This window comes from Clarias gariepinus, chromosome 28, assembly GCF_024256425.1.
Source record: "Clarias gariepinus isolate MV-2021 ecotype Netherlands chromosome 28, CGAR_prim_01v2, whole genome shotgun sequence".
NCBI classification, from domain to species: Eukaryota; Metazoa; Chordata; class Actinopteri; order Siluriformes; family Clariidae; genus Clarias; species Clarias gariepinus.
In genome coordinates, this window is record NC_071127.1 from 4,417,497 (window position 1) to 4,445,427 (window position 27,931).

The following is a 27,931-nucleotide window of genomic DNA, read 5'->3' on the forward strand; positions in this document are numbered from 1 at the left end:
CGCGGTGGACAGCAGAGCGCGCGCTGCTGAGAACGCGCAGGCTGGACAAAAGCTGCAGCAGAGTGAGCGCGGCTGTGTGGAGAGATGAAGTCCGCTGCGCGCGTACTGAATCCGGCGCGCCGGTAGAGGGAGAGCAGCAGCAGCCGAGCGAGATCAGAGCTGCAGTTATCCTATGGGTTTAGACAGAGTCGCAGTCGAAAGGGAAAGCAAATGTTCAAAGCCGGGCCATCAGTCAACGACGCAAACAATTCCAAATCGTGAAGCAAAGGCGTAACTAGGGGAGAAAAAGGTCAACAACGTGAAAGGCAAAAAAATTTATATTTTAGTAAAACACGACACAAAAACACTTGGCTTGGAGCACGCAATAATTCAGCAAGAGTTCGCTGTCTGAGAAAGAATTATATAGAGTGCGAGTGATGAATGAGATGAGGCGCAGGTGTGCTCGAGCATGAATGAATGAGGCGGCAAAATTGAAGCAACGGAATGGAGTGTGGAAAGGAGTCGCTGGAGATCATGACCTGGCTTGAGCAGAGGGCGTGACTTGGCGTACCGTTACAGGTTCTGTTATTGCTGGTACTATCTGTTTAAGAAAATGTGTCGGTACAGGATCTAATATACAGGCTGATGAATTTGAAGAAGAGATGAGTGAAATTAGTTCATTCTCTTCAAGGGGAGTAAAGTATTCTAGGTTCTGATCTGACATGGCTAGATTAACATCTGCATCAATTACATTGTTCGTTTTCAAAACCTCAAGTTAATGCCTAATATTTACAATTTTATTATTAAAAAAAGTTCATGAAGTCCTCACTATTGCATGATGTTGTTGTGGAGATTTCTGCAGTGGTCTTATTTCTGGTTAATTTGGCTACAGCATTAAATAAAAATCTAGGATTATTTTTGTTATTTTCTATAAGAGTGGAGAGATACGTTGATCTAGCTACACTAAGAGCTTTTCTATAGTTTAGGATGCACTCCTTCCATGCTATTTGAAATACTTATAATTTAGTTTGATGCCATTTACGTTCTAATTTCCGAGCGGTCTGTTTTAAAGTGCGCGTGTGATCATTATACCAGGGAGCAAGTTTCTTATCTCTAATAATTTTTCTTTTAACTGGAGCTACATTGTCTAAGGTATAGCGAAATGTCAACTCTAAATATTCAGTCGCCTGATCGAGTTCTGTGGGGTCAGACGGTGATCTAATCAAAGTTGGGAACTCTGGGAGATTACTGATAAAACTCTGTTTGGTATTTGATGTGAATGTACGTTTCATACGGTAGCGCGGCGCTGTGCGTGCATTATTACTGTGACATACTTGAATTGAGACAAGATAGTGATCTGAGATAACTTCAGATAGTGGAATCTGACACGTGCAAACACACGCGCGCGAGAGAGACACACACTCCGAAGAAACTCAGCTCTGTCGCAAATCTTTTCGGACTTAAGGTGCTGGTTCATTTGTTTGTTTGTTTTACTTTATAGCAGTAATTCTGTTAGTTTGCACACACACAAGTGTCATTAGCGATGTTTATTGCTAATTTCAGATAAAACAGTGTAGCGGGAGAGAGACGTTGATTTATGACCGCTGTTTACGGAAGTGTAGTCCAGTGCGGGAGATGCATTGTGGGTAGATGCATTGTGGGTAATGCAGTCCGGTGTGTGTGAATGTGAGATGTAAATTAGGATATAGAGCCTGAGTTTTGTTCTTCAGTAGTTATTTAGTTGGATTTACAGTGGTGTGAAAAACTATTTGCCCCCTTCCTGATTTCTTATTCTTTTGCATGCTTGTCACACTAAAATGTTTCTGCTCATCAAAAACCGTTAACTATTAGTCAAAGATAACATAATTGAACACAAAATGCAGTTTTTAAATGAAGGTTTACGTTATTAAGGGAGAAAAAAAAACTCCAAATCTACATTGCCCCCCTTGTTAAAAATAACTTAACTGTGGTTTATCACACCTGAGTTCAATTTCTGTAGTCACCCCCAGGCCTGATTACTGCCACACCTGTTTCAATCAAGAAATCACTTAAATAGGAGCTACCTGACACAGAGAAGTAGACCAAAAGCACCTCAAAAGCTAGACATCATGCCAAGATCCAAAGAAATTCAGGAACAAATGAGAACAAAAGTAATTGAGATCTATCAGTCTGGTAAAGGTTATAAAGCCATTTCTAAAGCTTTGGGACTCCAGCGAACCACAGTGAGAGCCATTATCCACAAATGGCAAAAACATGGAACAGTGGTGAACCTTCCCAGGAGTGGCCGGCCGACCAAAATTACCCAAGAGCGCAGAGACAACTCATCTGAGAGGCCACAAAAGACCCCAGGACAACATCTAAAGAACTGCAGGCCTCACTTGCCTCAATTAAGGTCAGTGTTTACGACAAGAGACTGGGCAAAAACGGCCTGCATGGCAGATTTCCAAGGCGCAAACCACTTTTAAGCAAAAAGAACATTAATGCTCGTCTCAATTTTGCTAAAAAACATCTCAATGATTGCCAAGACTTTTGGGAAAATACCTTGTGGACCGACGAGACAAAAGTTGAACTTTTTGGAAGGTGCGTGTCCCGTTACATCTGGCGTAAAAGTAACACAGCATTTCAGAAAAAGAAAATCATACCAACAGTAAAATATGGTGGTGGTAGTGTGATGGTCTGAGGTTGTTTTGCTGCTTCAGGACCTGAAAGGCTTGCTGTGATAGATGGAACCATGAATTCTACTGTCTACCAAAAAATCCTAAAGGTAAATGTCTGGCCATCTGTTCGTCAACTCAAGCTGAAGTGATCTTGGGTGCTGCAGCAGGACAATGACCCAAAACACCCCAGCAAATCCACCTCTGAATGGCTGAAGAAAAACAAAATGAAGACTTTGGAGTGGCCTAGGCAAAGTCCTGACCTGAATCCTATTGAGATAAAAAGGCGGTTCATGCTAGAAAACCCTCAAATAAAGCTGAATTACAACAATTCTGCAAAGATGAGTGGGCCAAAATTTCTCCAGAGCGCTGTAAAAGACTCGTTTCAAGTTATCGCAAATGCTTGATTGCAGTTATTGCTGCTAAGGGTGGCCCAACCAGTTATTAGGTTCAGGGGGCAATTACTTTTTCACACAGGGCCATGTAGGTTTGCATTTTTTTCTCCCTAAATAATAAAAACCATAATTTAAAAACTGCATTTTGTGTTTATGTGTGTTATCTTTGACTAATAGTTAAATGTGTTTGATGATCAGAAACATTTTGTGTGACAAACATGCAAAAGAATAAGAAATCAGGATATAAAATAGTTTTTCACACCACGGTAAGTGCAGGATCCACCCGAAAGTTTGTACTATAGCCCGACAATGCAGCAAATAAAAGAACGGGCATCGAACAGTTTGTCCATCTCATCATTACATGTGCAGGAATTAACGGGCTGTTACGCTGTCGCGAGCAACATTAAAATAGAGCGGAGAAGCTTTAATAATTTAGAGGGGAACAACAGTCTTTCCATTAATGTGTGTGTTTTCAGACGAAAGGAGAAAGTTTTACTGTGTAAGATGAGAAGGGGGGGACAGGAGGGGCTGAAAGCAAGAGTCTCTACTTACTCTTGCCTCACACACACACACACACACACACACACAGCGCCTGCACGCACAAACGGGAAACACTTATCTGTCAGGATTTATTTTTTACTTTTTTAAAAGGTAAAGTGCAAGTTAATTTGTTTTATTTTTACTTTATATTTTGTTTTACTTATTTTTATGTATTTATTTTTTTGGGCTGTGGAACGAATAATTTCCATTATTTCTTATGGGAAAATTTAATTTGGTTTACGAGTGTTTTGGAATACGAGCCCGCTTCCGGAAGGAATTATGCTCGTAATCCGAGGTTCCACTGTACTTTATTAATGCTGATTTACAGGAGAGTCTCGTTTACATAAAACAGTGTGATACAGAGTACAGAATGTTTCTTCTGATAATTATACACACAGTGGTAATATAAAAATATAAATGAATATGAATGTTAATCAAAATTAGCATAAAAATTTTTTATTCTAAATGTTGTTAGATAAATTAGTTTATAAAATGTTTGATAAAATGTTTGTGTAAAATGCTACTTAAAGAAACTTATGACAGAAAAAATGGTTACATTGTGTTTATATACTGTATTTCTTCAAAAGGTATCTGATACACTCTCTCATTGTCATTACCACTTAATCCTGTATTCAGGGTCGCAGGGAGACTGGAGCCATTTCCCAGGAGACTTACGTAGGGCACGTGGCGGGGTACACCCTGGACAGGGTGCCAATCCATCGCGGACACAGACATACACACACTCATTCACACACTATGGGCAATTTGAGAACACCAAATAACCTAACCTACATGTCTTTGGACTGTGGGAGGAACCCAGAGTATTCAATTCAATTCAATTTTATTTATATAGCGCTTTTAACAATGGTCATTGTCCCAAAGCAGCTTCACAAAAAAAAAAATTAAAGATTTTTTTTTTTTTTTAGAAAAGAAAAGAAAATATTTGGAAGTGTGATAATAATGAAATGAATGAATGATGAATGAAATGTCTCTGATGAGCAAGCCAAGGGTGACGGCGACAGTGGCAAGGAAAAACTCCCTGAGATGGCAATAGGAAGAAACCTTGAGAGGAACCAGACTCAACAGGGAACCCATCCTCATCTGGGTGATAACAGATAGAAATAACATCAAGTGTGTTGTGCAGGTGAAAGTTCAATATATCAGAAGTTGTGTAGATTCAGTTCAGCAGTAGGTGCAGAGGGCAGATGGGGTCAGGATCACTGGAAGCACAGGAGCAGGATGTGTAGCTCCAGCCATCATAAAGCAGAATCTAGCTGGAGCAGGTCCTTCTCAAGATGCCTTAGAAACCTCGCAGGGTTGGCCTTTGTCTACTGAAGCTGGCACAATCTCCAGATGTCTCAGGATGGGTAGAAAAATACAGAAAAGATGGAGAGAATTAGCGTAGTTGCCATTCAGGATAGGTGTACTGGAGTATGAGGTTATGGGATGAGTTACGCGTATGCCAGATTAAAGAGATGCGTCTTGAGCCTACTTTTGAATTGGGAAACCGTGTCTGCTCCCCGAACAGTGTCTGGAAGGCTATTCCAAAGCTTTGGAGCCAAATATGAAAATGCCCTGCCCCCTTTTGTAGATTTTAAAATTCTGGGAATTACCAGAAGTCCGGAGTTTTGTGATCTTAAGGGACGTGGTGGATTATAGTGTATCAAAAGACTGGTTAGGTATGAGGGAGCTAAACCATTTAAAGCCTTGTATGTAAGTAGTACTATTTTGTAATTAATTCTAAATTGAAAAGGTAGCCAGTGCAGGGATGATAATATAGGTGTTATATGATCATATTTCCTGGATCTAGTGAGAACCCTGGCGGCTGCATTTTGGACTAACTGTAGCTTGTTTATTGAGGATGCAGGACAACCACCTAGTAATGCATTACAATAGTCCAGTCTGGAGGTCATGAATGCATGAACTAGCTTTTCTGCATCAGATACGGATAGGATACTCCTAAGTTTGGCAATATTTCTAAGATGGAAAAAGGCTGTTTTTGTGATATTGGAAATATGATTTTCAAAAGACAAGTTACTGTCTAATATCACGCCCAGGTCTTTTACTGTTGAGCTAGTAGTAACAGTACATCCTTCTAAACGCAGGCTGAATTGTGAAAGCTGTTGTGTGCTGGTTTTTGGGCCGATGAGCAATATCTCTGTCTTATCTGAATTTAGTAAAAGAAAGTTATTGGTCATCCAATCTTTTATGTCCTGGACACACTCTGTTAATCTAGACAACTTGGGTATTTCATCTGGTTTTGTTGAGATGTATAATTGGGTATCATCTGCATAACAATGGAAACTAATCCCATGCCTTCTAATGATGTTTCCCAGGGGAAGCATGTAAATTGAGAACAGGAGAGGTCCTAAAACTGACCCTTGTGGGACCCCATATTTCACTGTCATTACATCAGACGGTACTCCATTTAGATCTACAAAATGGTATCGATCAGACAGGTATGATCTAAACCATTTTAATGCCTGCCCCTGAATACCTATATGATTTTGTAGGCGGTCTATGAGAATATTATGATCTATGGTGTCGAATGCAGCACTTAGATCAAGTAAGACTAGTATTGAGATGCAGCCTTGGTCTGAAGCTAAAAACAAGTCGTTTGCAATCTTAACTAGTGCAGTTTCTGTACTATGATGGGGCCTGAAACCTGACTGAAATTCTTCTAGGATGTTGTTTTCCTGCAAGAATGTGCATATTTGAGCTGATACTACTTTTTCTAATATTTTTGATATGAACGGAAGGTTTGAAATCGGTCTATAATTTGTTATTTCATTCGCGTCCAAATTAGATTTTTTAAGAAGCGGCTTAATAACTGCCAGCTTCAAAGGTTTAGGGACGTGACCTAGATATAATGAAGAATTAATAATGTTTAGAAGTGGCTCTCCAACTGTAAGCATCACTTCTTTTAAAAATCTGGTTGGTATTGGGTCTAACAGGCACGTTGTTTTAGCTGAGGTGATAAGTTTATACAGCTCTTCCTGTCCTATACCTGTAAAGCACTGAAAATCTAAATGTGAAGCTCTAGGCTGAACTAGATCATGAGATGCTATTAGAGATTGAACCTTATTTTCTTCCTTATGCTATCAATTTTTTCATTAAAGAAGTCCATAAAATCTTCACTACTAAAATGTTGTGGAGTACTCTCTGCAGGCATCTTAGGTTTTGTTAGGCAGGCTACTGTACTAAATAAGAACTTGGGATTGTTTTGGTTTCTTGCTATCAGTTGGCTAAGATGCTCGGTCCTAGCGGTTTTTAGAGCCCGTCTATAGCTGCACATAATCAGTCTGTTAATATGTTTCAGTGTTTATATAAAGAAATCATTACTCACCTCAGTGTCTGTAGTTTGTAATGTTTATCGTCCATAAGGGCAGAGAGACACTTCTGTCCTGAGTCTCCTATTTTATTCCTATCCAGCCATAGTTCTCTTAGGTGTGAGGGGTTTGAACTCAGAGCTGAAGTCAGAGCAGCACAACCGTCATCTAGGACACCATAACCACGCAACCTGCAGAGACACAATGACACACACTACACTCTGTTGGAATATAAACTTCAAGACAATCTTTGTGTGTGTGTGTGTGTGTGTGTGTGAGAGAGAGAGAGAGAGAGAGAGAACTTGGGCATTTTATCTAAAGTATGTTATTTTAATCAGTAATGATCCCTGTGATCTTCTCTCTCACACACACACACACCTACTGATGGTGTTCTCCACTTTACCTCTGTGTTACTATATGAATGGATTTGAGTCTGTGGGTTTATTAATATACATTCTGTATTTACGACAAAATGTGTAATAATATGAGACTATTTTAACAGATTACAGACATAACTAATGAGGGAAACCTCATGGGTTTAATACTGATTGTTCAGTGAACTGTTTCTGTAACACAGATCTGGCAACCCAGTTCATAGCAGATAGACACAGATGTAGTGAAATAATCCCCACTAACAGAACTGATTTTCATCTCTGAGAATGTCACTGCTGCTTTTAAACCCTGCAGCTCACACAGTGCAGTTAGTTTGTGTCTCAGCTGCAGTTTGTGTGATTAGGTACAGTGTTGTAGTAAATTTCACAGTCTCAAAGACTCTGTGACAAATCATCAGTGTGCAGTAAAAAAAATAAACAATCTTCCTCCTCAGGACATTGATGATGAACCTAAAACCTCTGCATCAGTCTCACTATTAGAGAATGTGTCTTACTGAGGAGCAGGTCATGTGACTCTCAGAGAGATGATCTTACCCCAGTGTCTCCAGTTTACAGTCAGGATTCTCCAGTACAGCAGAGACACACTTCACTCCTGAGTCTCCTAGATTATTACGGGACAGATCCAGTTCTCTCAGGTGTAAGGGGGTTTGATCTCAGAGCTGAACTCAGAGCAGCACAGCCTTCATCTGAGACACCACAGACATGCAACCTGCAGAGACACAATGACACACAGTTCAACAACACATTTACATCCACGGTTAATATTTACAATATTTAACTTTTTTCAACAACGGAAACCTGGTGGAGCTGGGGCTCGAACTGCCGATCTTCCAATCTGTAACTCAGAGCCTTAACACACTGAGCCACCACCAGAAGACCAGAACATTAACCTCAGCTACAGTGAGGATTCTCCAGTACAGCAGACACACTTCACTCCTGAGTCTCCTCACATTTAGTTCTCTCAGGTGTGACAGGTAATACTTGTAATACTACTTGTTAAGATGACGTGTCCGTCATGTTGGACAGTCTTCCTTTTCTTCACCAATCCCAAGACATTATTAATATACACCAAAGTATTACTGCTGTTATTGAGATTTATCTACAATAAGTGCTCTGGAGTAGGGCTGCACGATATATCGAAAAATTATTGTTATTGCGATAATGGTATATGCAATATCTGTATCGCAAAGAGTTGCGATAAATGAAATCGATGAGTGTATGGTTACCCATAAATAAAAAGTAATGTTTGAAAGTAATTCATATTGTGTTGGCAGGTCTGTGGTAATAGCAAACCAGAAATCAGAATATCTGCTGAGGGTTTTAAGTCATTCATAGTGTTTTGAAGTCTAAATATTTGCAACGTCCTTGACATATAGTTTTTTTTTTTAGCCTGAATTAGATTTAATTACATCAGACGAATATCTATTACCTGTTTATTTTAGTATGATCATTACATATATAAATGATTAAAAAAAATAGCCAATAATAATAATATTAAAAAAAAATGCACTTTTCTAGGGAAATGTTATCGCAAGAAATATTGTTATCGCAATATTCAACAACAATATCGCATATCACATATTTTCCTAATATCATGCAGCCCTACTCTACAAAAGTATAGGTGTTTTAAGAGAAGTTAAAAGTAATGAGTTAGGTTTTGTAGAATTTATTCCTGTTTAACTGTCACGGAGGCTGGCTTGGTGGATGGATCCAGAAGCAGGTGCAGAAGCGGCACGTGAGTAGCTCTGGTCGAACACTGTAGGTGCGTGACTGAGTCAGCAGGTGCGCGCGCTCGGGGCCGTGCAATCCGTATGCGCGGAGTAAATGCAGGGGCGTGGCGGTTTGCCGTAGTCGGGAGAGCGTGACCGGGAGGAGCGATGACAGCGTGGGAAAGCATGACCACGTGTTGAGAGTCTGACAGCGTGGGAAAGGAAATGTCAAATAAATGACATGGTCTTTGATCAGCGCGGAGCGCTGAGAGCGTGACATTAACACTATTTTAATCACATGTACCTAACTGTAGGTCTCTTTAATTGTATTAGTAGTAGTAGTAATATATTTCTTCTGCATGCTGTACTCTTATAGAAAAATGTCAGTTACTAAAACACTGTATACAACTATTAACTGATGATTTAGTGAGTTATTGTGACTCAGAGAGATGATCTTACCTCAGTGTCTCCAGTTTACAGTCAGGATTCTCCAAAAAGGAAACGCATCAAAGTCTTTTGAACTCACAATATAGACCACACTAGGCAAACGTGGCCTGGTCGCCACAGTTCATTAGATTATCGCCCAACTCAGACACAGACATACACACACTCATTCACACACTATGGGCAATTTGAGAACACCAAATAACCTAACCTACATGTCTTTGGACTGTGGGAGAAACCCAGAGTACCCAGAGCAAACCCACCAAGCCTGGGGAGAACATGCAAACTCCATGCACACAGAGGCGGGGATCTAGCCTGGCCGGGAATCGAACCTGGAGATGCAAAGCGACAGTGCTAACCACAACACCAACGTGCCTCCCTGTATCTGATGCAGTTACTCAAAATAATGCATGTGGTGTATACACATATATATAAGTAAAAGAGCTGGCACTGATCCCATACCGGGTATGATCAGTAGATACTCACAAAAATCTGCATCAGGTATCAGAGAAAATAAAAACAGTTTATTGTTGATTCTGCAACAAAAAGATCTAAACTAAAGTCACTGAGCACTTTATTATGAACACTATAATAATACTGGGTAGGACCTCGACTGCTCTTAAAACAGACTCAGTTCTTTATGTCATGGATTCTACAAGAAATACTAATTTGAGATTCTGGTCCATGATGACCTGATCACATTAGACAGGTCCTGTAGGTTCTTTAGGTGCTCCTTTGTGCTGTAAATCTCCTGTTCTCCAACACGCCAAAGGTGTTCTATTGGATTTAGATCCTGTAACTGGGAAGGCCACTGAACACACACCACGTCTCTGAGTCTGGTTAATTAGCTATTAATGAATGACTGTGTTGTCTTTTCCCCAACATAGAAATGCAGGAACACTGGAGTCTTGATCTCACACACAGATGTACATTACAAACTGAAAATAAAAGAAAAACATCTGAATCAATAAACACAAACTGGACTTTTGTACTTTATGATCAACAGCATGTAATCATCTCTGCTTTAAGAGAAACATTATCATTTCCTGTATAATTTTATTCATTATTTATTAATACATGTACAATATCTGTGTTGGAACATTTAGCTAGAACAAATGAGAACTTCCACAAGTTCTAACAGGAAAGTGGGCAGACGTTTATCATCACATCACTGCTCTTATACAATCACAGGCTTTAGAGCTTTTAATAAACTAACTCACACTGCTGTGTGTTTTATCTCCTGTTCTACATGTATATTTAAGTGCAGACTTTAAGAAGAAGTGAAGTTAAATTTTACAGGAATGACAGAAGACAAGGTGAGGAGGTAGAGAGCTGGAAGGAGTGTCAGAGTGAGTAAAGTAGCTGATTAAATCTAATATTTGTGGCAGTCTGGCATTAAAGATGATGATTTTCATGAGTTTTTATGAGAGTTGAGGAGAAAGTCTGCTGCTTATCAGAAACAGAGAAAAGCTGAGATCATCTTATTCAGACAGAAGCAGCAGTATGAAGTCAGAGATAGCAGGGTGTCACAAGGAGACCAGCTGATCATTTACAATCACTCTCATGCACTCAGGTGGGATGTTTTGTAAACTCCATCTGACTTCCTGTCTTCTGCTTTCACATGAAGTTTAAATCAACACCAAACAGCATTAAAGATAATTGTTAGAAAAAGTCTGATTTAATAGAATGAAGTGACATTTTAACTCTGTAATCTGATATTTACTGGAACTAAAGAGAAATGCCAATGTACACGCTAATGCTAATGTACAAAATAATGCTAATCAGTCTGTTAATATGTTTCAGTGTTTATATAAGGAGATCATTACTCACCTCAGTGTCTGTAGATTGTAATGTTTATCGTCCATAAGGGCAGAGAGACACTTCTGTCCTGAGTCTCCTATTTTATTCCTATCCAGCCATAGTTCTCTCAGGTGTGAGGGGTTTGAACTCAGAGCTGAAGTCAGAGCAGCACAACCGTCATCTAGGACACCATAACCACGCAACCTGCAGAGACACAATGACACACACTACACTCTCTTGGGATATAAACTTCAAGACAATCTTTGTGTGTGTGTGTGTGTGTGTGTGTGAGAGAGAGAGAGAGAGAGAGAGAGAACGAGAACTTGGGCATTTTATCTAAAGTATGTTATTTTAATCAGTAATGATTCCTTGTGATCTTCTCTCTCACACACACACACACACCTACTGATGGTGTTCTCCACTTTACCTCTGTGTTACTATATGAATGGATTTGAGTCTGTGGGTTTATTAATATACATTCTGTATTAATGACTAAATGTGTAATAATATGAGACTATTTTAACAGATTACAGACATAACTAATGAGGGAAACCTCATGGGTTTAATACTGATTGTTCAGTGAACTGTTTCTGTAACACAGATCTGGCAACCCTGTTCATAGCAGATAGACACAGATGTAGTGAAATAATCCCCACTAACAGAACTGATTTTCATCTCTGAGAATGTCACTGCTGCTTTTAAACCCTGCAGCTCACACAGTGCAGTTAGTTTGTGTCTCAGCTGCAGTTTGTGTGATTAGTTACAGTGTTGTAGTAAATTTCACAGTCATTTCAGACACACTGCAGTCGCATCAAGTCAGGTTTTGTGCTGCAGCTTCTCACATACGTACATCTGACCCAAAGACTCTGTGACAAATCATCAGTGTGCAGTAAAAAAAATAAACAATCTTCCTCCTCAGGACATTGATGATGAACCTAAAACCTCTGCATCAGTCTCACTATTAGAGAATGTGTCTTACTGAGGAGCAGGTCATGTGACTCTCAGAGAGATGATCTTACCCCAGTGTCTCCAGTTTACAGTCAGGATTCTCCAGTACAGCAGAGACACACTTCACTCCTGAGTCTCCTAGATTATTACGGGACAGATCCAGTTCTCTCAGGTGTAAGGGGGTTTGATCTCAGAGCTGAACTCAGAGCAGCACAGCCTTCATCTGAGACACCACAGTCATGCAACCTGCAGAGACACAATGACACACAGTTCAACAACACATTTACATCCACGGTTAATATTTACAATATTTAACTTTTTTCAACAATGGAAACCTGGTGGAGCTGGGGCTCGAACTGCCGATCTTCCAATCTGTAACTCAGAGCCTTAACACACTGAGCCACCACCAGAAGACCAGAACATTAACCTCAGCTACAGTGAGGATTCTCCAGTACAGCAGACACACTTCACTCCTGAGTCTCCTCACATTTAGTTCTCTCAGGTGTGACAGGTAATACTTGTAATACTACTTGTTAAGATGACGTGTCCGTCATGTTGGACAGTCTTCCTTTTCTTCACCAATCCCAAGACATTATTAATATACACCAAAGTATTACTGCTGTTATTGAGATTTATCTACAATAAGTGCTCTAGAGTAGGGCTGCACGATATATCGAAAAATTATCGTTATTGCGATAATGGTGTGGACCGGGAGGAGCGATGACAGCGTGGGAAAGCATGACCACGTGATGAGAGTCTGACTAACTAATCTGGAGATATTTTGTAACAGAAAATTTTAAATTAGAAAACATTTGACCTTAATATTTGCTTATCTTACATTATTTCACCAAGGTTGTCAATCAGCTACAAGGCACTCGGGGTAAATAAACACTTCGTTTGACTTTTTTGTTTTTTTTAAACAAGTGGTGTTTCTACATATCTATAAACTGTAAGTCATAGATTATTAAAGGAAAGATCCAGTTCTCTCAGGTGTGAGTTTGATCTCAGAGCTGAACTCAGAGCAGCACAGCCTTCATCTGAGACACGACAATTATACAACCTGCAGAGACACAATGACACACACTTCATCAACAGAATTACATTCTGGTTAATATTCACAGTGCTTTAAATCATTTGCCCCTTCTTTTTCTTTTTGTATGTATGTCACACTTCAGATAATCAAAGTTTAATAATAAGGATATATAAATTAAATAAAAAATGCAGTTTTTAAATAATGATTTAATTTTTCCTATCACAGAATGACACACACTTCAACATTACATCCTGGTTTAATATTTACTTTAAAGATGAAGTGTTTTGTAAAATGGATCTAACTGTACATCCATTTAATTTCATTATCATTATTATATTATTAGTAAGTAATATAATTGTTCTGCATGCTGTACTCTTACAGAAAAATGTCAGTGGCTAAAACACTATATACAACTATTAACTGCTGCTTTTAGTGAGTTATTGTGACTCAGACAGATGATCTTACCTCAGTGTCTCCACTTTACAGTCAGGATTCTCCACACGTGCACGCGTGTATTGTTTACCATAACACTCTGACCACATGTGTGTGGGTGTAAAACATATGTTATTTTGTGCGCGTGTAAAGCCAAACACGCATACAGACAAGTCTCATTAGAGACGTTAAAAATCCATTTTCTCTCTCTGCTTAAAACTTAGACTGCTCTTTTCCTGCTGTGTGTGTGTGTGTATATGTGACCCCTCCTACTTTCACCTCTACACACCCGTGGGGTATTGCACAAAACCAAGATAAGGAATTAAGCTGGGATTTTCTCGTTATCCGTGCTGAATTTAGCCCTGACTCGGTTGCATGAAGGATGGCTAAATTAATCTAAGTTACTATGGAGATTTACACTTTGCAGCTAGCCTGCTCCAGAGCAGGCTAACAACCAGGCTAGGATTAATCTTAGTGATTTATCGGCTAGTTCCTCCCTAAATCCTACTAGATATTAATGTGTTTTAGTCATTTCATGGTCCTGCATTAAAAACTAGATATACTGTCATTTATCTATTTATGCGTACTGTTATTTTAGTTATTATTGAAAACTGCTGTTCATTTCACTGTCAGAGGTTTGATGAATATATATATATTATTCGAGATTTAAAGAGATTTAAAACACCCAGTGAGGAAAGCACAATTTCCTGAGCAATTATTACTTTGCTGTCCACAATGAATGCCAACACAGTGCAAAAGAACTATACTATACAATATGAGAAATAGAATATAGACTATGTATATCTATATATGCAAGTATACAGTAGAAATGTATTGTTGAATGATAAAAAATATCAATATATTATATTTTATTGCAGTTGATGAGATAATAAGAAATGGCTCCTGAATTTGCAAATGTGGTTTCAATTAAGTCCGTAACGAGGTCAATATGTAGTATATATAGACTAAAGATTTGTGTGTTTCCTATCCACAATGGCTTGCCCTTTGTTGAATAATGTAGTTAATGAGGAAGTTTTAATACTCAGACGAGCATTCAGGCATGAAAGAGTCTTCCGAGATAGGGCAGACCCATTGGCCTTTTCAGACGAATATCTGACTGAGAGGTACAGATTCTCAAGTGATGGCATCAGATATTTGTGTAGGCTGCTGGGTCCAAACATACAGCACAGGACCGCACGGAGCCATGCTCTCACTGTCCCACAGATGGTCTGCATAGCACTGCGATTCTTTGCAAGTGGCATGTTTCTGTATTCTTTCGGTGATGCAGAAAACCTCAATAAAGCCACTATTTGCCGCACAATAAGAAAAGTAAGTCTGGCATTGAAATCTCTTGTGCACATATTTATCACCTTCCCTGGCCACAGAAGATTCATCCACATCAAGGAGGAGTTCTACAAGACTGCAGGTAACATGAATAATAACAGATTACTACAAAATGTTACATTAGCACAGTCACAGTATGACAGTCATTGTTTTGTGTTATAGCTTTTCCTAATGTAATTGGTACAGTGGATTGCACCCATATTCGTATCCAACGCCCCTCAGGGGCACATGAGGGAGATTATGTGAACAGGAAATCCTTCCACAGTGTCAATGTTCAGGTAAGAATAAGTAATGGTTACTGTCAGCTACATAATTATTCTGTGCATTAAATTACCTTAATTGGCTATATATTGTTACAGATGATCTGTGATGCTGACTGCCTTATCACAAATTTAGAGGCAAAGTGGCCTGGCTCAGTCCACGACTCCAGAATCTTTCGGGCCAGTAGAATTTACCAGAGACTCTCTCTAGGTAAACCACCCCATTTTTTTTAAGCACCTTGAACAGCAAGAGTACAGTACTTGTAAGGATTATGTTTTGTATTCACAGGTGAGTTCTCTGGTGTGCTGCTGGGGGACAAAGGTTATGCCTGTGAGACATTTCTGATGACTCCCCTTACAGACCCCCAAACCCCAGCACAGCAGGCTTACAACCATGCCCATGCCAAAACCAGGGCTCGAATTGAAATGACCTTCGGCCTCCTGAAATCCCGATTTCAGTGCCTGCACCACCTGAGGGTCTTCCCAGACAGAGCATGCGACGTGACTGTTGCCTGCACAGTGCTGCACAATATTGCCAGCCTAAGAAAAGAAAGGGCTCCCAGAGTTGCTTTGGATGTTGATTGGGACAATGCTGCCATATTCCCAGATAACAGAAATGGTAGACTTGTTAGAGAACAATACATTGCAAATTATTTCAGTTAATTTAGTTTTGATTTAGCCCATCCCTTAATAAAGGATAATGTAGGCTATATAACTTTTTCATGTGCACATGCATATTATTTGGCATCAGTAGCACAAACTGTGGTTATCTTCCCAAATTCTAGTTCCACTTCACTGGATCGATCACTATAAAGTGTACCTGACAGTCATAAAAAAATTGTAGAAGACCACAATGGTTTTGGAATATTTTTCTTTTATTATTTTGCTGTTATCACTTGTCAGCTTGGACCTTTGGACAGAACAAATTATGATGATTAATACATTGGGTTACAGTCATGGTTACAGTATGAACTGAAGTCACTTACTTCTGTTTGTAGTTTCTGGATTTCCAGTTCTAGTTTCCTCAGTGGTCCATGTCCTGCAGCTTTCTTTTGTTCACATCAATCTTGACTTCTGTCAGCTCGATCTGTCTCTTAAGATGTGTTGTGTAGAGATATCTGACAGTTTGTGAATTCTATGAACACCTTTTTGTTAGCATAGCACAATTTTTGCATAATGTAAATTTACTTTAGGCAATACTCACTATGTTACCAGGCTGCTTATCAGACTGCCCAATGTCAGGATCCTTTAACAAATGATATTTTCTATTAGTACCACTTCCCTGACTTCTTATCTATTATAAACTTAAAAAATGTGTCCATTTCCACAAAATTGACATGATACCTCGAGCCTTCTAGAGTCCAGCGACACGGTCTCATCATCGGCAGAAGTGCACTCCACTGCTGTAGATGTGGCTTCCCTCTGCCATATTCATTACTGGTATTGATATTTTTGACAGAACACGCAAAGCCAATCAAGTTCAAGTTCAAGTTCAAGTAGGCTTTATTGTCATTACAACCATATACAGTTAGTACACAGTGAAACGAAACAACGTTCCTCCAGGACCAAGGTGCTACATGCAACATAAATTTACAACATAAATTAACAGAGACACTAAACTAGCTAACCAAGAGGCCTAGTTAGCTGGCTAGCAGAGACAGGACAGAGGGACCTAACATAAATTACAACATAAATTAACAATAACTAACTAGCTAAGTAACATTTTTATAGACAACATAAAGTGCACGTGCAAATGTGCAAACAAGAGCAACAACAAAGTGACAGTGCGCAACCACGACATAACCGAACATAAAATATGGTGTTGAGGTAGTGGGTAAACATAAACATTCCTTAAAACAGCAGCAAGATTTGAGGAATTAGTGCAAAAATGTAGTCCAGTAATGATCATTGTGCAAAAAGATTGTTAAAAACAGTGAAGCACTTACAGGTTGGTGTGTACGATAATTTGGTGGTGTAGGTCAGTGTGTCTGCACTTGTGTTGATTAGTCAGTCCAGTCTCAATATTTTGAGGTAGTTGAGTTAAGCTGTGTGATAATGTTTGTGTTTGTGTGTGTGTGAGTGTGTTTGTGTTTATCAGTCCAGTCCCTTTTTGTTGAGGAGACGGATGGCTTGTGGAAAAAAGCTGTTGCACAGTCTGGATGTGTGTGCCCGAATGCTTCGGTACCTTTTTCCAGATGGCAGGAGTGTGAAGTGTATGTGAGAGGGGTGTGTCCGATCAGCCACAATGCTGGTGGCTTTGCGGATGCAGCGTGTGGTGTAGATGTCTTCAATAGAGGGGAGAGAGGCCCCGATGATCTTCTCCGCTGTCCTCACTATCCGTTGTAGGGTTTTGCGATCCGATATGGCACAATTCCCAAACCAGACAGTGATGCAGCCGCTCAGGATGCTCTCGATAGTTCCTCTATAGAAGGTGGTCAGGATCGGTGGTGGAAGCTGGGCCTTCCTCAGTCTTCTCAGAAAGAAGAGACGCTGTTGGGCTTTCTTCTGTAGGGAGCTGGTGTTGAGGGACCAGCTGAGGTCCTTCTCTAGGTGGACACCCAGGAATTTGGTGCTTTCGACGATTCCCACAGAGGAGCCGTTGATGCTCAGCGGAGAATGGTCGCCTCGTGTCCTCCTAAAGTCAACAACCATCTCCTTTGTCTTGTCAACATTTAGAGACAGGTTGTTGTCTTTACACCAGTCTGTTAGCCTCTGCACTTCCTCTCTGTACGCTGACTCGTCGTTCTTGCTAATGAGACCCACCACGGTTGTGTCATCAGCGAACTTAATGATGTGGTTCGAACTGTGTGTTGCTACACAGTCGTGAGTCAGCAGTGTGAACAGCAGGGGACTGAGCACACAGCCTTGTGGGGCCCCAGTGCTCAGTGTGGTGGTGCTGGAGGTGCAGTTCCCGATCCGTACTGACTGAGGCCTACCGGTCAGAAAGTCCAGGATCCAGTTGCAGAGGGAGGTGTTCAGGCCCAACAGGTTCAGCTTCCCAATCAGTTGTTGGGGGATGATAGTGTTGAATGCTGAGCTGAAATCTATGTACAGCATTCGAACATATGTGTCCTTCTTGTCAAGGTGTGTGAGGGCAAGATGGAGTGTAGTGGAGATGGCGTCGTCCGTTGAGCGGTTAGGACGGTACGCAAATTGCAGTGGGTCCAGTGAGGAGGGCAGCAGGGTCTTTATGTGTCTCATGACGAGCCGCTCGAAGCACTTCATGATGGTGGGTGTGAGTGCAACGGGACGGTAGTCATTGAGACAGGACACAGTAGACTTCTTGGGCACGGGGACGATGGTGGTGGCCTTAAAGCACGTGGGAACGACGGCGCTGCTCAGAGAGATGTTAAAGATGTCGGTGAGAACATCTGCCAGCTGTTCAGCACATTCTCTGAGCACTCTGCCTGGGATGTTGTCTGGTCCAGCAGCTTTACGTGGGTTGACTCTGCGTAGAGTTTTCCTCACCTCAGCTGTAGTGAGACACAGCACCTGGTCGTTCGGAGGAGGGGTGGTCTTCCTCGCCGCCACGTTGTTCTGCCTGTCAAACCGAGCATAAAAGTTGTTCAGCGCATCTGGGAGGGAGCCGTCACTGTCACAGGCAGGTGATGTCGCCCTGTAGTTTGTGATGGCTTGTAAGCCCTGCCACATGCGCCGTGTGTCACCGCTGTCCCTGAAGTGATTGTGGATTTTCTGGGCGTGTGCGCGCTTTGCCTCTCTGATGGCCCGAGAAAGTTTGGCCCTTGCTGTTCTGAGGGCCACCTTGTCTCCCGCTTTGAAGGCAGAGTCTCTGGTCCTCAGAAGTGCACGCACTTCCGCAGTAATCCACGGTTTCTGGTTGGGTCGTGAGATGATGCTCTTGGAGACAGTGACGTCATCGGTGCACTTGTTGATGTAGCTGGTCACTGATGACGTGTACTCCTCCAAGTCAGTGAAGTCGCCGTAAGTTGCAGCCTCCCTAAACATGTTCCAGTCAGTGCACTCAAAACAGTCCTGAAGAGCAGAGATGGCTCCTGCAGGCCAGGTTCTCACCTGCTTCAGAACCGGTTTTGAGCGCCTGACGAGTGGTCTGTATGCTGGAATTAGCATAACAGAGATGTGGTCTGAGTAGCCGAGGTGGGGGCGGGGCTCTGCCCGATATGCGCCGGGGATGTTTGTGTAAACAAGATCCAGCGTGTTTTTCCCTCTCGTTGCAAAATCCACATACTGATGGAATCTAGGAAGCACTGACTTGAGATTTGCATGGTTGAAATCTCCAGCAACAATAAACAGTCCATCCGGGTGTGTATTTTGCAGTTCACTGATCTTTGTATACAGTTCCCATAGCGCTTCCTTAGCATTAGCGCTAGGTGGAATGTACACTCCGATAATGAAAACAGTGGTGAATTCCCGCGGTAAATAAAAAGGTCTGCATCTAACAATCACAAACTCCACTAGCAATGAGCAATAACTAGAAACTAGCACAGAGTTCTTGCACCATATCGTGTTGATGTAAACACATAAGCCGCCACCGCGAGTCTTACCGCACAGAGCTGCATTTCTGTCGGCGCGAAACGAGGTTAGCCCGTTTAGCTGAATAGCGGCGTCCGGTACTCTGTCGCTGAGCCATGTCTCCGTGAAAACAAAGACACAGCAGTCTCTAACCTCACGCTGTGTAGCCTGCTGGAGTCGGATGTAGTCCAGTTTATTGTCCAGAGAGCAGACGTTGGATAAGATGATGGACGGGAGAGCCGGCCGGCTAGGGTTTGTTTTTAGCCTAGCACAGACGCCCGCCCGCTTGCCGCGCTTCCGCTTCCTCGCGCACCGCTTCCGATGACCCTTCCTCCGGCCTCCTGCATCAGGCAACGCCGAGGCTTCGAGGCCTGGTTCACGCAGCAAGCCGAGGTCGCGTAGCTTTTCCCGCAGCTCATCGCGGATAACATTAACCGGGTTATTTAGGTTGAAAAGTGTCTGGCTGTTGTATGTACGGACACCAGTTGCGACGATATCCATACACATAGTAAAATAAACGCGCTACACACAAAACGTAAACAAAGTAGCACCATTTTGGCTCCGGAGCGGCCGCTGCGTGCTACTGCCGCGCCGCCATCTTGGATCCAATAATGAATGATTTAATAAAGAATACTCACCGGCAAATCATAGTCTGGTGGCTCCAAAAGTGTAAGGGTGTTACCAGCCACTGCAAGGTAAAGCAAAGTCACACAGTCCACATAACAAAATAGTGTGGCGTGGGCGGGGCGGCGGCTGACGACCAGCATGCCTTGCGGGAATGTCGGTGTGTTCACCGTGATGGGGAAAGGTGTTTGGGTAAGTGGCTACGTCCCTGTTGTGTTTGAGGGGGTGTGTGACGTGTTAAATGTGCTCCAGTTCAGGCTGACGCTGAATTGGATGTAGGCTCCTGAGTGAAGGTGCTGCTCATGCCTTACATGCTGTGTGCTAAATAAAGTACTCCCAGCCATTACATTGGGCAGCAAATAAGCTCACTCGTCTCTCCAGCATTCTTCCCGGCGTAAAAACGCTACAATATAAATGGATTTCAATATTTTCCATGCGCAGTAGTATGGCAATAATGTACATTGTATGAAGAGGCCAGTATCCCTTGCTGGGCCAGAGTCAGTGGCTGTCCCTCCCTGGATCCCTTCAATCACTGGCTTCCCTTTATTTAAGTCCAGGGCCAGCTCCTCTGCTGGGGTGAAGTCTTGGGTTGGAGGGCCACCCCCCGTACCAGTAATATGACTTTTTTATTATGGCTAAAATCAGCACAGATAATAAAATGTCAGCAAACATGTCACCTATGTTCTCAGCAAACAAGTCACTTACCAGCCTGCAAAATATTCTTGTATTCAATCTTGACTTGCTGCCAAGTCCTTTTTTGGCCAGACATGTTTGTTCTTTAAGAGGAATAGATAGAAACAAATGATAAAATAGATTAGATGGATAAAAATAGAGCAAGTTATCTGATTATAGATTACATCAAATTAATTAGAAACAAAACCTACATACAAATAGATAAGAGTAAAAGGATTAAACACATTAGAGACATAAAATAAACTAAATATATCAAATAGATGCACATAGTGGGTAAGTGTTTGCAATTATTCTTCATGTTAAATGCATGTTCACTGGACACATTTAAGGCAAAGTATACAATTATTTTTGAAAATGACAAGTAACTCCTTAAATTGTAATTATGAGGGTTTTAGTGGAGCACTGGGTATTTGGACTACTTACGCATTCAATCGGTCCGCTATTGTTTGCCAGGCATTCTCTCTTTGCTTTATTACAGCAGCTTTATTGCCTTTTTTACATATTATATGTTTCAGTTCTTCATACGTTTCCATAAGAAGCTGTTGCTCATTAGGCGAAAAGTATGCCGCACGGGTTTTGTCCATTTTTGCATCAGTGATTCTGTGATCGATTTCGTGATCTTTTTAAGAATACCATGAACGCGCATTTATCCAAACTATATACACCTGGCTTAACATATCCGCCCGTTCTCATCCTGGCTCAGCAAACGTTAAACGGATTAAGCCAGGATGCACTGATTAAACTAGGTCAAGCTGCGACTGTTCTGTTATCCTGGCTTTCTTAATTCTACTTTTGTGCAATACCCCACCGGGCTGGTGGAGGGTCTTCAACAAATCACACCCTTCTACACTCAAATGTCATTAACCCATTAAGAGGCAACACCCTGACAACCACCCACATCAATTACAATCCTTCTATGAAGATATAATAGCAGGAATGTTTTACTAATAACAATGAAATCAGTTCAGTGTGTGTATAGCTGCACTTCTAGTCTAGCACATTTGAAATGTAAAAAAAAAAATCAAAGAAAGTTACAATGAAAATTTTAAATACTGTAGACATGGGTGTGAAATTGATAATGTTGATGTAAATGAACAGTTTAAAACAGTAGTTTTACAGGATTTTTACGGGCTCTCCTCTGAACTCTAGGGTGTGAACACGTGTTAAATAGAAAGAAATTAGAATATCAATAATGTTTCTCATTATTTTAGGCAACAAGACATTAATGCAAGAGTTAAAAAATGTTGTTCACCTCAACTGACGGAAACCTCTTCCACACATTTAATATCTGCCCTTCAGTGTTTTTCATTTGTTCACATGATCGTTATTCTCTTATGTAACCATGTATTTATTTACATTAACACCACTTTGTATCACCAAAAGCTCAAAACATCTTAAAGTAAATATTTATCAAAGTGTTTTAAGTTTCTCTCTTTCTACAGTAGAACAGATTTATACAGATTTACTTACATTGCTTTTCTGGATGCTGCAATCTCAGGCATCACCATCTCAAGAATATCTTTCATTATCTTCTCTGGACTGATATACTTATTCAGGTCAAATTACTCCAGCTCCTGTGCTGTCAGTAACACAAACACCAGAGCAGACCACTGTGAAGGAGAGAGTTCACTTTGTTTTCCAGATTTCAGATAGTGTTGGATTTCCTCCACTAGATAATCATCACCCAGTACATTCAGACAGTGGAACAGATTGATGGATTTCTCTGCAGTACGATTATTAGGTTCATTAAAATATGTAAGATGACTGATCTTCTCTTTAATGTATTGAACTGTTTCCTCTTTGCTTTGTGAGCTACTTCCTGTCTGTGTTACTAAAGTGTGTAAGAGTTTCTGATTGGACTCCAGTGAGAGACCCAGAAGAAAGCGTAGGAAAAGATCCAGGTGTCCAGTCTTACTGTCTAAGGCCTGATCTACAGCTTTCCTGTGTACATCGGAGATTCTATTAAAGGACCAACTCTTTTGAAGAACATTTCTCTTTTCCCTCATGAATGTCAGGTGCACATACAGAGCTGCGAGATGCTCCTGAATACTCAGATGAACAAAGCAGTACACTTTACTCTGGTGAAGGCCAAACTTCTCTCTGAAGATCTGCGTACACACACCTGAGTACACTGCTGCTTCTCTCACATCGATGCCACACTCTCTCAGGTCTTCATCATAGAAGATCAGGTTGTGTTTCTCCAGCTGCTGAAAAGCCAGTCGTCCCAGTTTAAAAAGCATTTCTTTATCACTCTCCTGCTTCTCTAAGTACTTTTCTCTTATGATGTTTATCTGAATGATGAGAAAGTGTGTGTACATTTGAGTCAGAGTCTTGGCGATCTCTTCACTCTCTGCTTCACCCAACATTCTCTCTAGAACAGCGGCTGAAATCCAGCAGAAGACTGGGATGTGACACATGGTGTAGAGGCTTCTTAATGACTTTAGGTGTGTGATGATGTTATTGACCAGGCTCTGATCCCTGATCCTCTTCCTGAAGTACTCCTCCTTCTGTGGGTCATTGAACCCTCGTACCTCTGTGACTCGATTTACACACTCAGAGGGGATTTGATCAGCTGCTGCTGGTCAGGAGGTGATCCAGATGAGAGCAGAGGGAAGCAGATTTCCTTTGATCAGGTTTATCAGCAGCACAGGCACTGATGCTGATTTAGTTACATCACACACTCTCACTGTGTTCTGGAAATCCAGAGAAAAACGACACTCATCCAATCCATCAAAAATGAACAGAACCTTTTCCAAACTGCACATTTCTGTTTCTTTTGTTTCCTTAAAACAGACATGAAGGAGCTCCATCAGACTCAGTTTCTCCTTCATCAGATTCAGCTCTCTGAAAGGAAGTGGAAATATGAGGGGGATGTCCTGATTTGTTTTCCCTTCAGCCCAGTCCAAAATGAACTTCTGCACAGAGACTGTTTTTCCGATGCCAGCGACTCCCTTTGTCAGAACAGTTCTGATGGGTTTGTCTTGTACAGATAAGGACTTAAAGATGTCATTGCATTTGATTGGTGTTTCCTCTGATGTTGTTCTCCTGGATGCTGCCTCGATCTGTCTCACCTCATGTTCTTCATTGACGTCTCCACTGTCTCCCTCTGTGATGTAGAGCTCTGTGTAGATCTCATTCAGGAGTGTTCGGTTTTCCTGATTTATTATCACTCCATTTAAACACTCAAATTTCTTCATCAGATTCAATCTGAACTGTTTTTGGAATTCATTCACAGCAGCAGATTCCAAGTCATGTCTGTGACAGGGTGAAGTAGGAAGACATGGTGAGACATGGGGGTTAATTATTAAAGATCACATTTTCTGAGTGGTTACCTTAGACAGTTCTTTATGATTTTGTCACTCTGTATATCTCTTGCATGTTTCGATTATCTAATCACTCTGTATGAAATAACAGCAGAGAGGTTTTTAACACCAGTGTTTGATGTAGTTAGTGTTGATCTTACCCTGCATCTGTAATAATGATCTTTTTGACTCCTGTCTTCTGTGGATCACTGTGAACTAACAAAAAAATTTAAAGACATTAACTTCAACCACTTAAATACTACAGCCGAACTTTTTGTCCTAATGTTTCGTTCATTCTCTATACTGCTTATCCTTTACATGGTTGCTGTAAACCTAGAGTTTAGTCCTAATTTCAATTAACAATTTTGTATGAGTCGATTAACATTTGAAGAAAAATACTGTCTAACTGAAAAAAAATTGCCCATTTTAATTTGAGGTTTACTATTTTTTTCTGCACAGTGATTAGAGATGTAACATAATATTACTACATTATACAGAATGAACAGATGATGTGTGTTGTGACTTTAACTCTGAGAACTATAGGATGTTACCTGATCAAAGATGAGAAGACTCCACTTTTAAAGGTTGCAGGAAGCTCCATAGATCCATCACTCTTCATGGAGACACAGCTGGGTTCTGGTGAGTCTGATCTCTTTATCTGGAGTTTACTGCACAACATTATAGAGTGGACATAAGACAGAAATTAGTTGTCAGAAATATTGTGATTCAAAAGACTAGGAGAGTCTATGTGTCGCAATACTTCTATTTAATATTTTGATGAGCTCTACCTCGTCATAGACACTAGATGGGAGCACCAGTGCTAGTAGCACAGAGAGCACAATGTTACAGAGAAAAAACCTAACTGCTTCAAAGCATTCCTAATTACAAATGTACAATTAAGCCAATCAGAAGAAGAAATTATGCTACAAGGAGCAAACACCAGGCCAACATCCTCATCTCATCCTGTCCAGATACTTTAACATGATCACACTACCCAGAATTCACCGCAGATCCACAGTGCAGCCATCTGAAGGTAGTTACTGTAAACCGCTGTATACCCGTACACTTTCTATCAGAGTTGGCTTGATTACAATCTAAAATGCAGATTAAACTCAACACCTGTGTGTTGTGCTTGTTGTACGTCACACTCGTGTCTAACACCATTCAGAAGCAAAGTGTGTTTGTACTGGTGGTGAGTAACCAGTAATTAATTACAGTCAAACTTTGGATTGCGCGCATAATTTGTTTCTGGAAGTGTGCTTGTATATCAAAACACTCAAATCATATATAAGTGAATTTCCCACATAAGAATTAATGAAAAATCTGATAAGAGCATCTGCCAAATGCCTAAAATGCCTAAAGCAAAAATAATACTCTACTTTTGAAAAAAGTAAAAATAAATCCCAACAGAGCAGTGTTTCCATTAGTGTGTGTTTGTGTGCGCACGTGGTGTGTGTGTGTGTGTGAAGCGGAACTAAGATGGGAGGAGTGAGGGGGCTACTGTGTAGAATGACTTACTTTACAGCAGTGATTCCTTTAGTGTGTGTGTGCGCTCGTGTCATGGAACCTCTTTAATAACACGCGCGCACACACACACACACACACACACACACACACACACTAACGGAATCTCTGCTTCCTTACAGAGAGAGAGAGAGAGAGAGAGAGAGAGATTTTATTTGAATAATTCTTTATCAGTGCATCAACATTTAGAGAACACAATGGTAAACGCAACATGACAAAAATATTGAAGAACTGGAGAAAAAAAAACTCTGTCTCTGTTTTAATTCAAGATTTTTTGATTATTCCTTTCTATACGTTACATAAAATGTAATATGATTAAATATTACAAAATATTAAGAATGCACTGATTAATTGGCAGTCGTGGCCAAAAGTTTTGAGAATTACACAAATATTAGTTTTCACAAAGTTTTCTGCTAATCTGCTTTTAGATCTTTGTTTCAGTTGTTTCGGTGATGTACTGAAATATAATTACAAGCACTTTATACGTTTCAAAGGCTTTTATCGACAATTACATGACATTTATGTAAAGAGTCAGTATTTGCAGTGTTGGCCCTTCTTTTTCAGGACCTCTGCAATTTGACTGGGCTCTCAATCAACTTCTGGGCCAAATCCTGACTGATAGCAACCCATTCTTTCATAATCACTTCTTGGACTTTTGTCAGAATTAGTGGGTTTTTGTCTGTCCACCCCCTTCTTGAGGATTGACCACAAGTTGTCAATGGGATTAAGATCTGGGGAGGTTCCAGGCCATGGACCCAAAATTTCAACGTTTTGGTCCCCAAGCCACTTAGTTATCACTTTTGCCTTATGGCACGGTGCTCCATCGTGCTGGAAAATGCATTGTTCTTCACCAAACTGTTGTTGGATTGTTAAAAGAAGTTGCTGTTGGAGGGTGTTTTGGGACCATTCTTTATTCATGGCTGTCTTTTTGGGCAAAATAGTGAGTGAGCCCACTTCCTTGGATGAGAAGCAACCCTACACATGAATAGTCTCAGGATGCTTTACTGTTGGCATGACACAGGACTGATGGTAGTGCTCACCTTTTCTTCTTCAGACAAGCCTTTTTCCAGATGCCCCAAACAATCCCCTTTAGGAGACGATCCTGGCGCTTGCTGGACTTTCTTGGACGCCCTGAAGCCTTCTTAACAAGAATTGAACCTCTTTCCTTAAAGTTCTTGATGATCCTATAAATTGTTGATTTAGGTGAAATTTTTGTAGCCACAATATCCTTGCCTGTAAAGCCATTTTTATGCAACGCAATGATGGCTGCAAGTGCTTCCGTCATAGGGAAGATCCTTACACTGGGTTACTAGTGTACAACCCACTTTGCTGGGACATTGCAATTATTATCAATATTATCAATAGCCCCAGGATAGCCGATTAGAATAGAGAGCCAATAACTGACCTGCATATGGATTTCCACACTGTACGTTTACTCTGACAAAATAAAACATCATTCTCATTAATCCAGGATTCACAAGCCTACATTTACTGTGTCGTACATGACTGGAACACAGAATACAATAATCATTCCTTACACCGCTCATTATGGAGTAACAGGTTCAGCATGGAGGTTAATTAGAGCAGCATCGTAGCACTCTTCTTCTCTACACATTCAGGTTTACTTTATACTAACAAGAAGACACGCCCCCTTTCGGCATTAGTTGGCATTACCGTATAGTCACTATAATAAGCTTCTGACTGTTATATTGTGCACACGAGAATGTATTCTGTATCAAATACACAAGAGCTGTAGCCAAACAAACCACTATCGGTATTAGCCATCAACCACATTGTAATTTTAAATATCAGTATCGGCCCAGAATTTCACAATTGTTACATCCTTAATTACTACATCATAAACAGATAATGTGTTTGACTTTAACTCTGAGAACTATGGGATGTTACCTGTGTACAGATGAGGAGTCTCCACATTTAAAGGTTGCAGGAAGATCTATAGACTTATTACTCTTCATGGAGACACAGCTGGGTTCTGGTGAGTCTGATCTCTTTATCTTAAGTTTACTGTCTAACATTA

General features: G+C 40.8%; 2 protein-coding genes and 1 pseudogene across 2 annotated transcripts in view; 1 reads left to right on the forward strand and 2 right to left on the reverse strand.

Annotated features, from left to right (window-relative positions):
- LOC128515593 (NACHT, LRR and PYD domains-containing protein 3-like) overlaps positions 1–27,931 on the reverse strand; it is a 252,939-nt gene that overhangs the window by 107,746 nt on the left and 117,262 nt on the right. The gene's annotated exons all lie outside the window — the stretch shown is intronic.
- LOC128515594 (protein NLRC3-like) lies at positions 6,911–27,929 on the reverse strand (annotated as a pseudogene).
- On the forward strand, positions 14,649–15,934 carry LOC128515810 (putative nuclease HARBI1). Its single transcript, XM_053490004.1, has 4 exons — positions 14,649–15,081; positions 15,162–15,277; positions 15,359–15,470; positions 15,549–15,934. Exons 1-4 carry the CDS (start codon positions 14,649–14,651, stop codon positions 15,920–15,922), a joined length of 1,035 nt encoding a protein of 344 aa, XP_053345979.1. The 3' UTR covers positions 15,923–15,934.

Bases quoted from the DNA above. Each gene is read 5' to 3' on its own strand.
- LOC128515810 (XM_053490004.1), top strand. From the start codon at position 14,649: ATGGCTTGCCCTTTGTTGAATAATGTAGTTAATGAGGAAGTTTTAATA. The intron at 15,082-15,161 runs GTAACATGAATA...TTTGTGTTATAG, and splicing joins GGAGTTCTACAAGACTGCAG to CTTTTCCTAATGTAATTGGT. The intron at 15,278-15,358 runs GTAAGAATAAGT...ATATTGTTACAG, and splicing joins TCCACAGTGTCAATGTTCAG to ATGATCTGTGATGCTGACTG.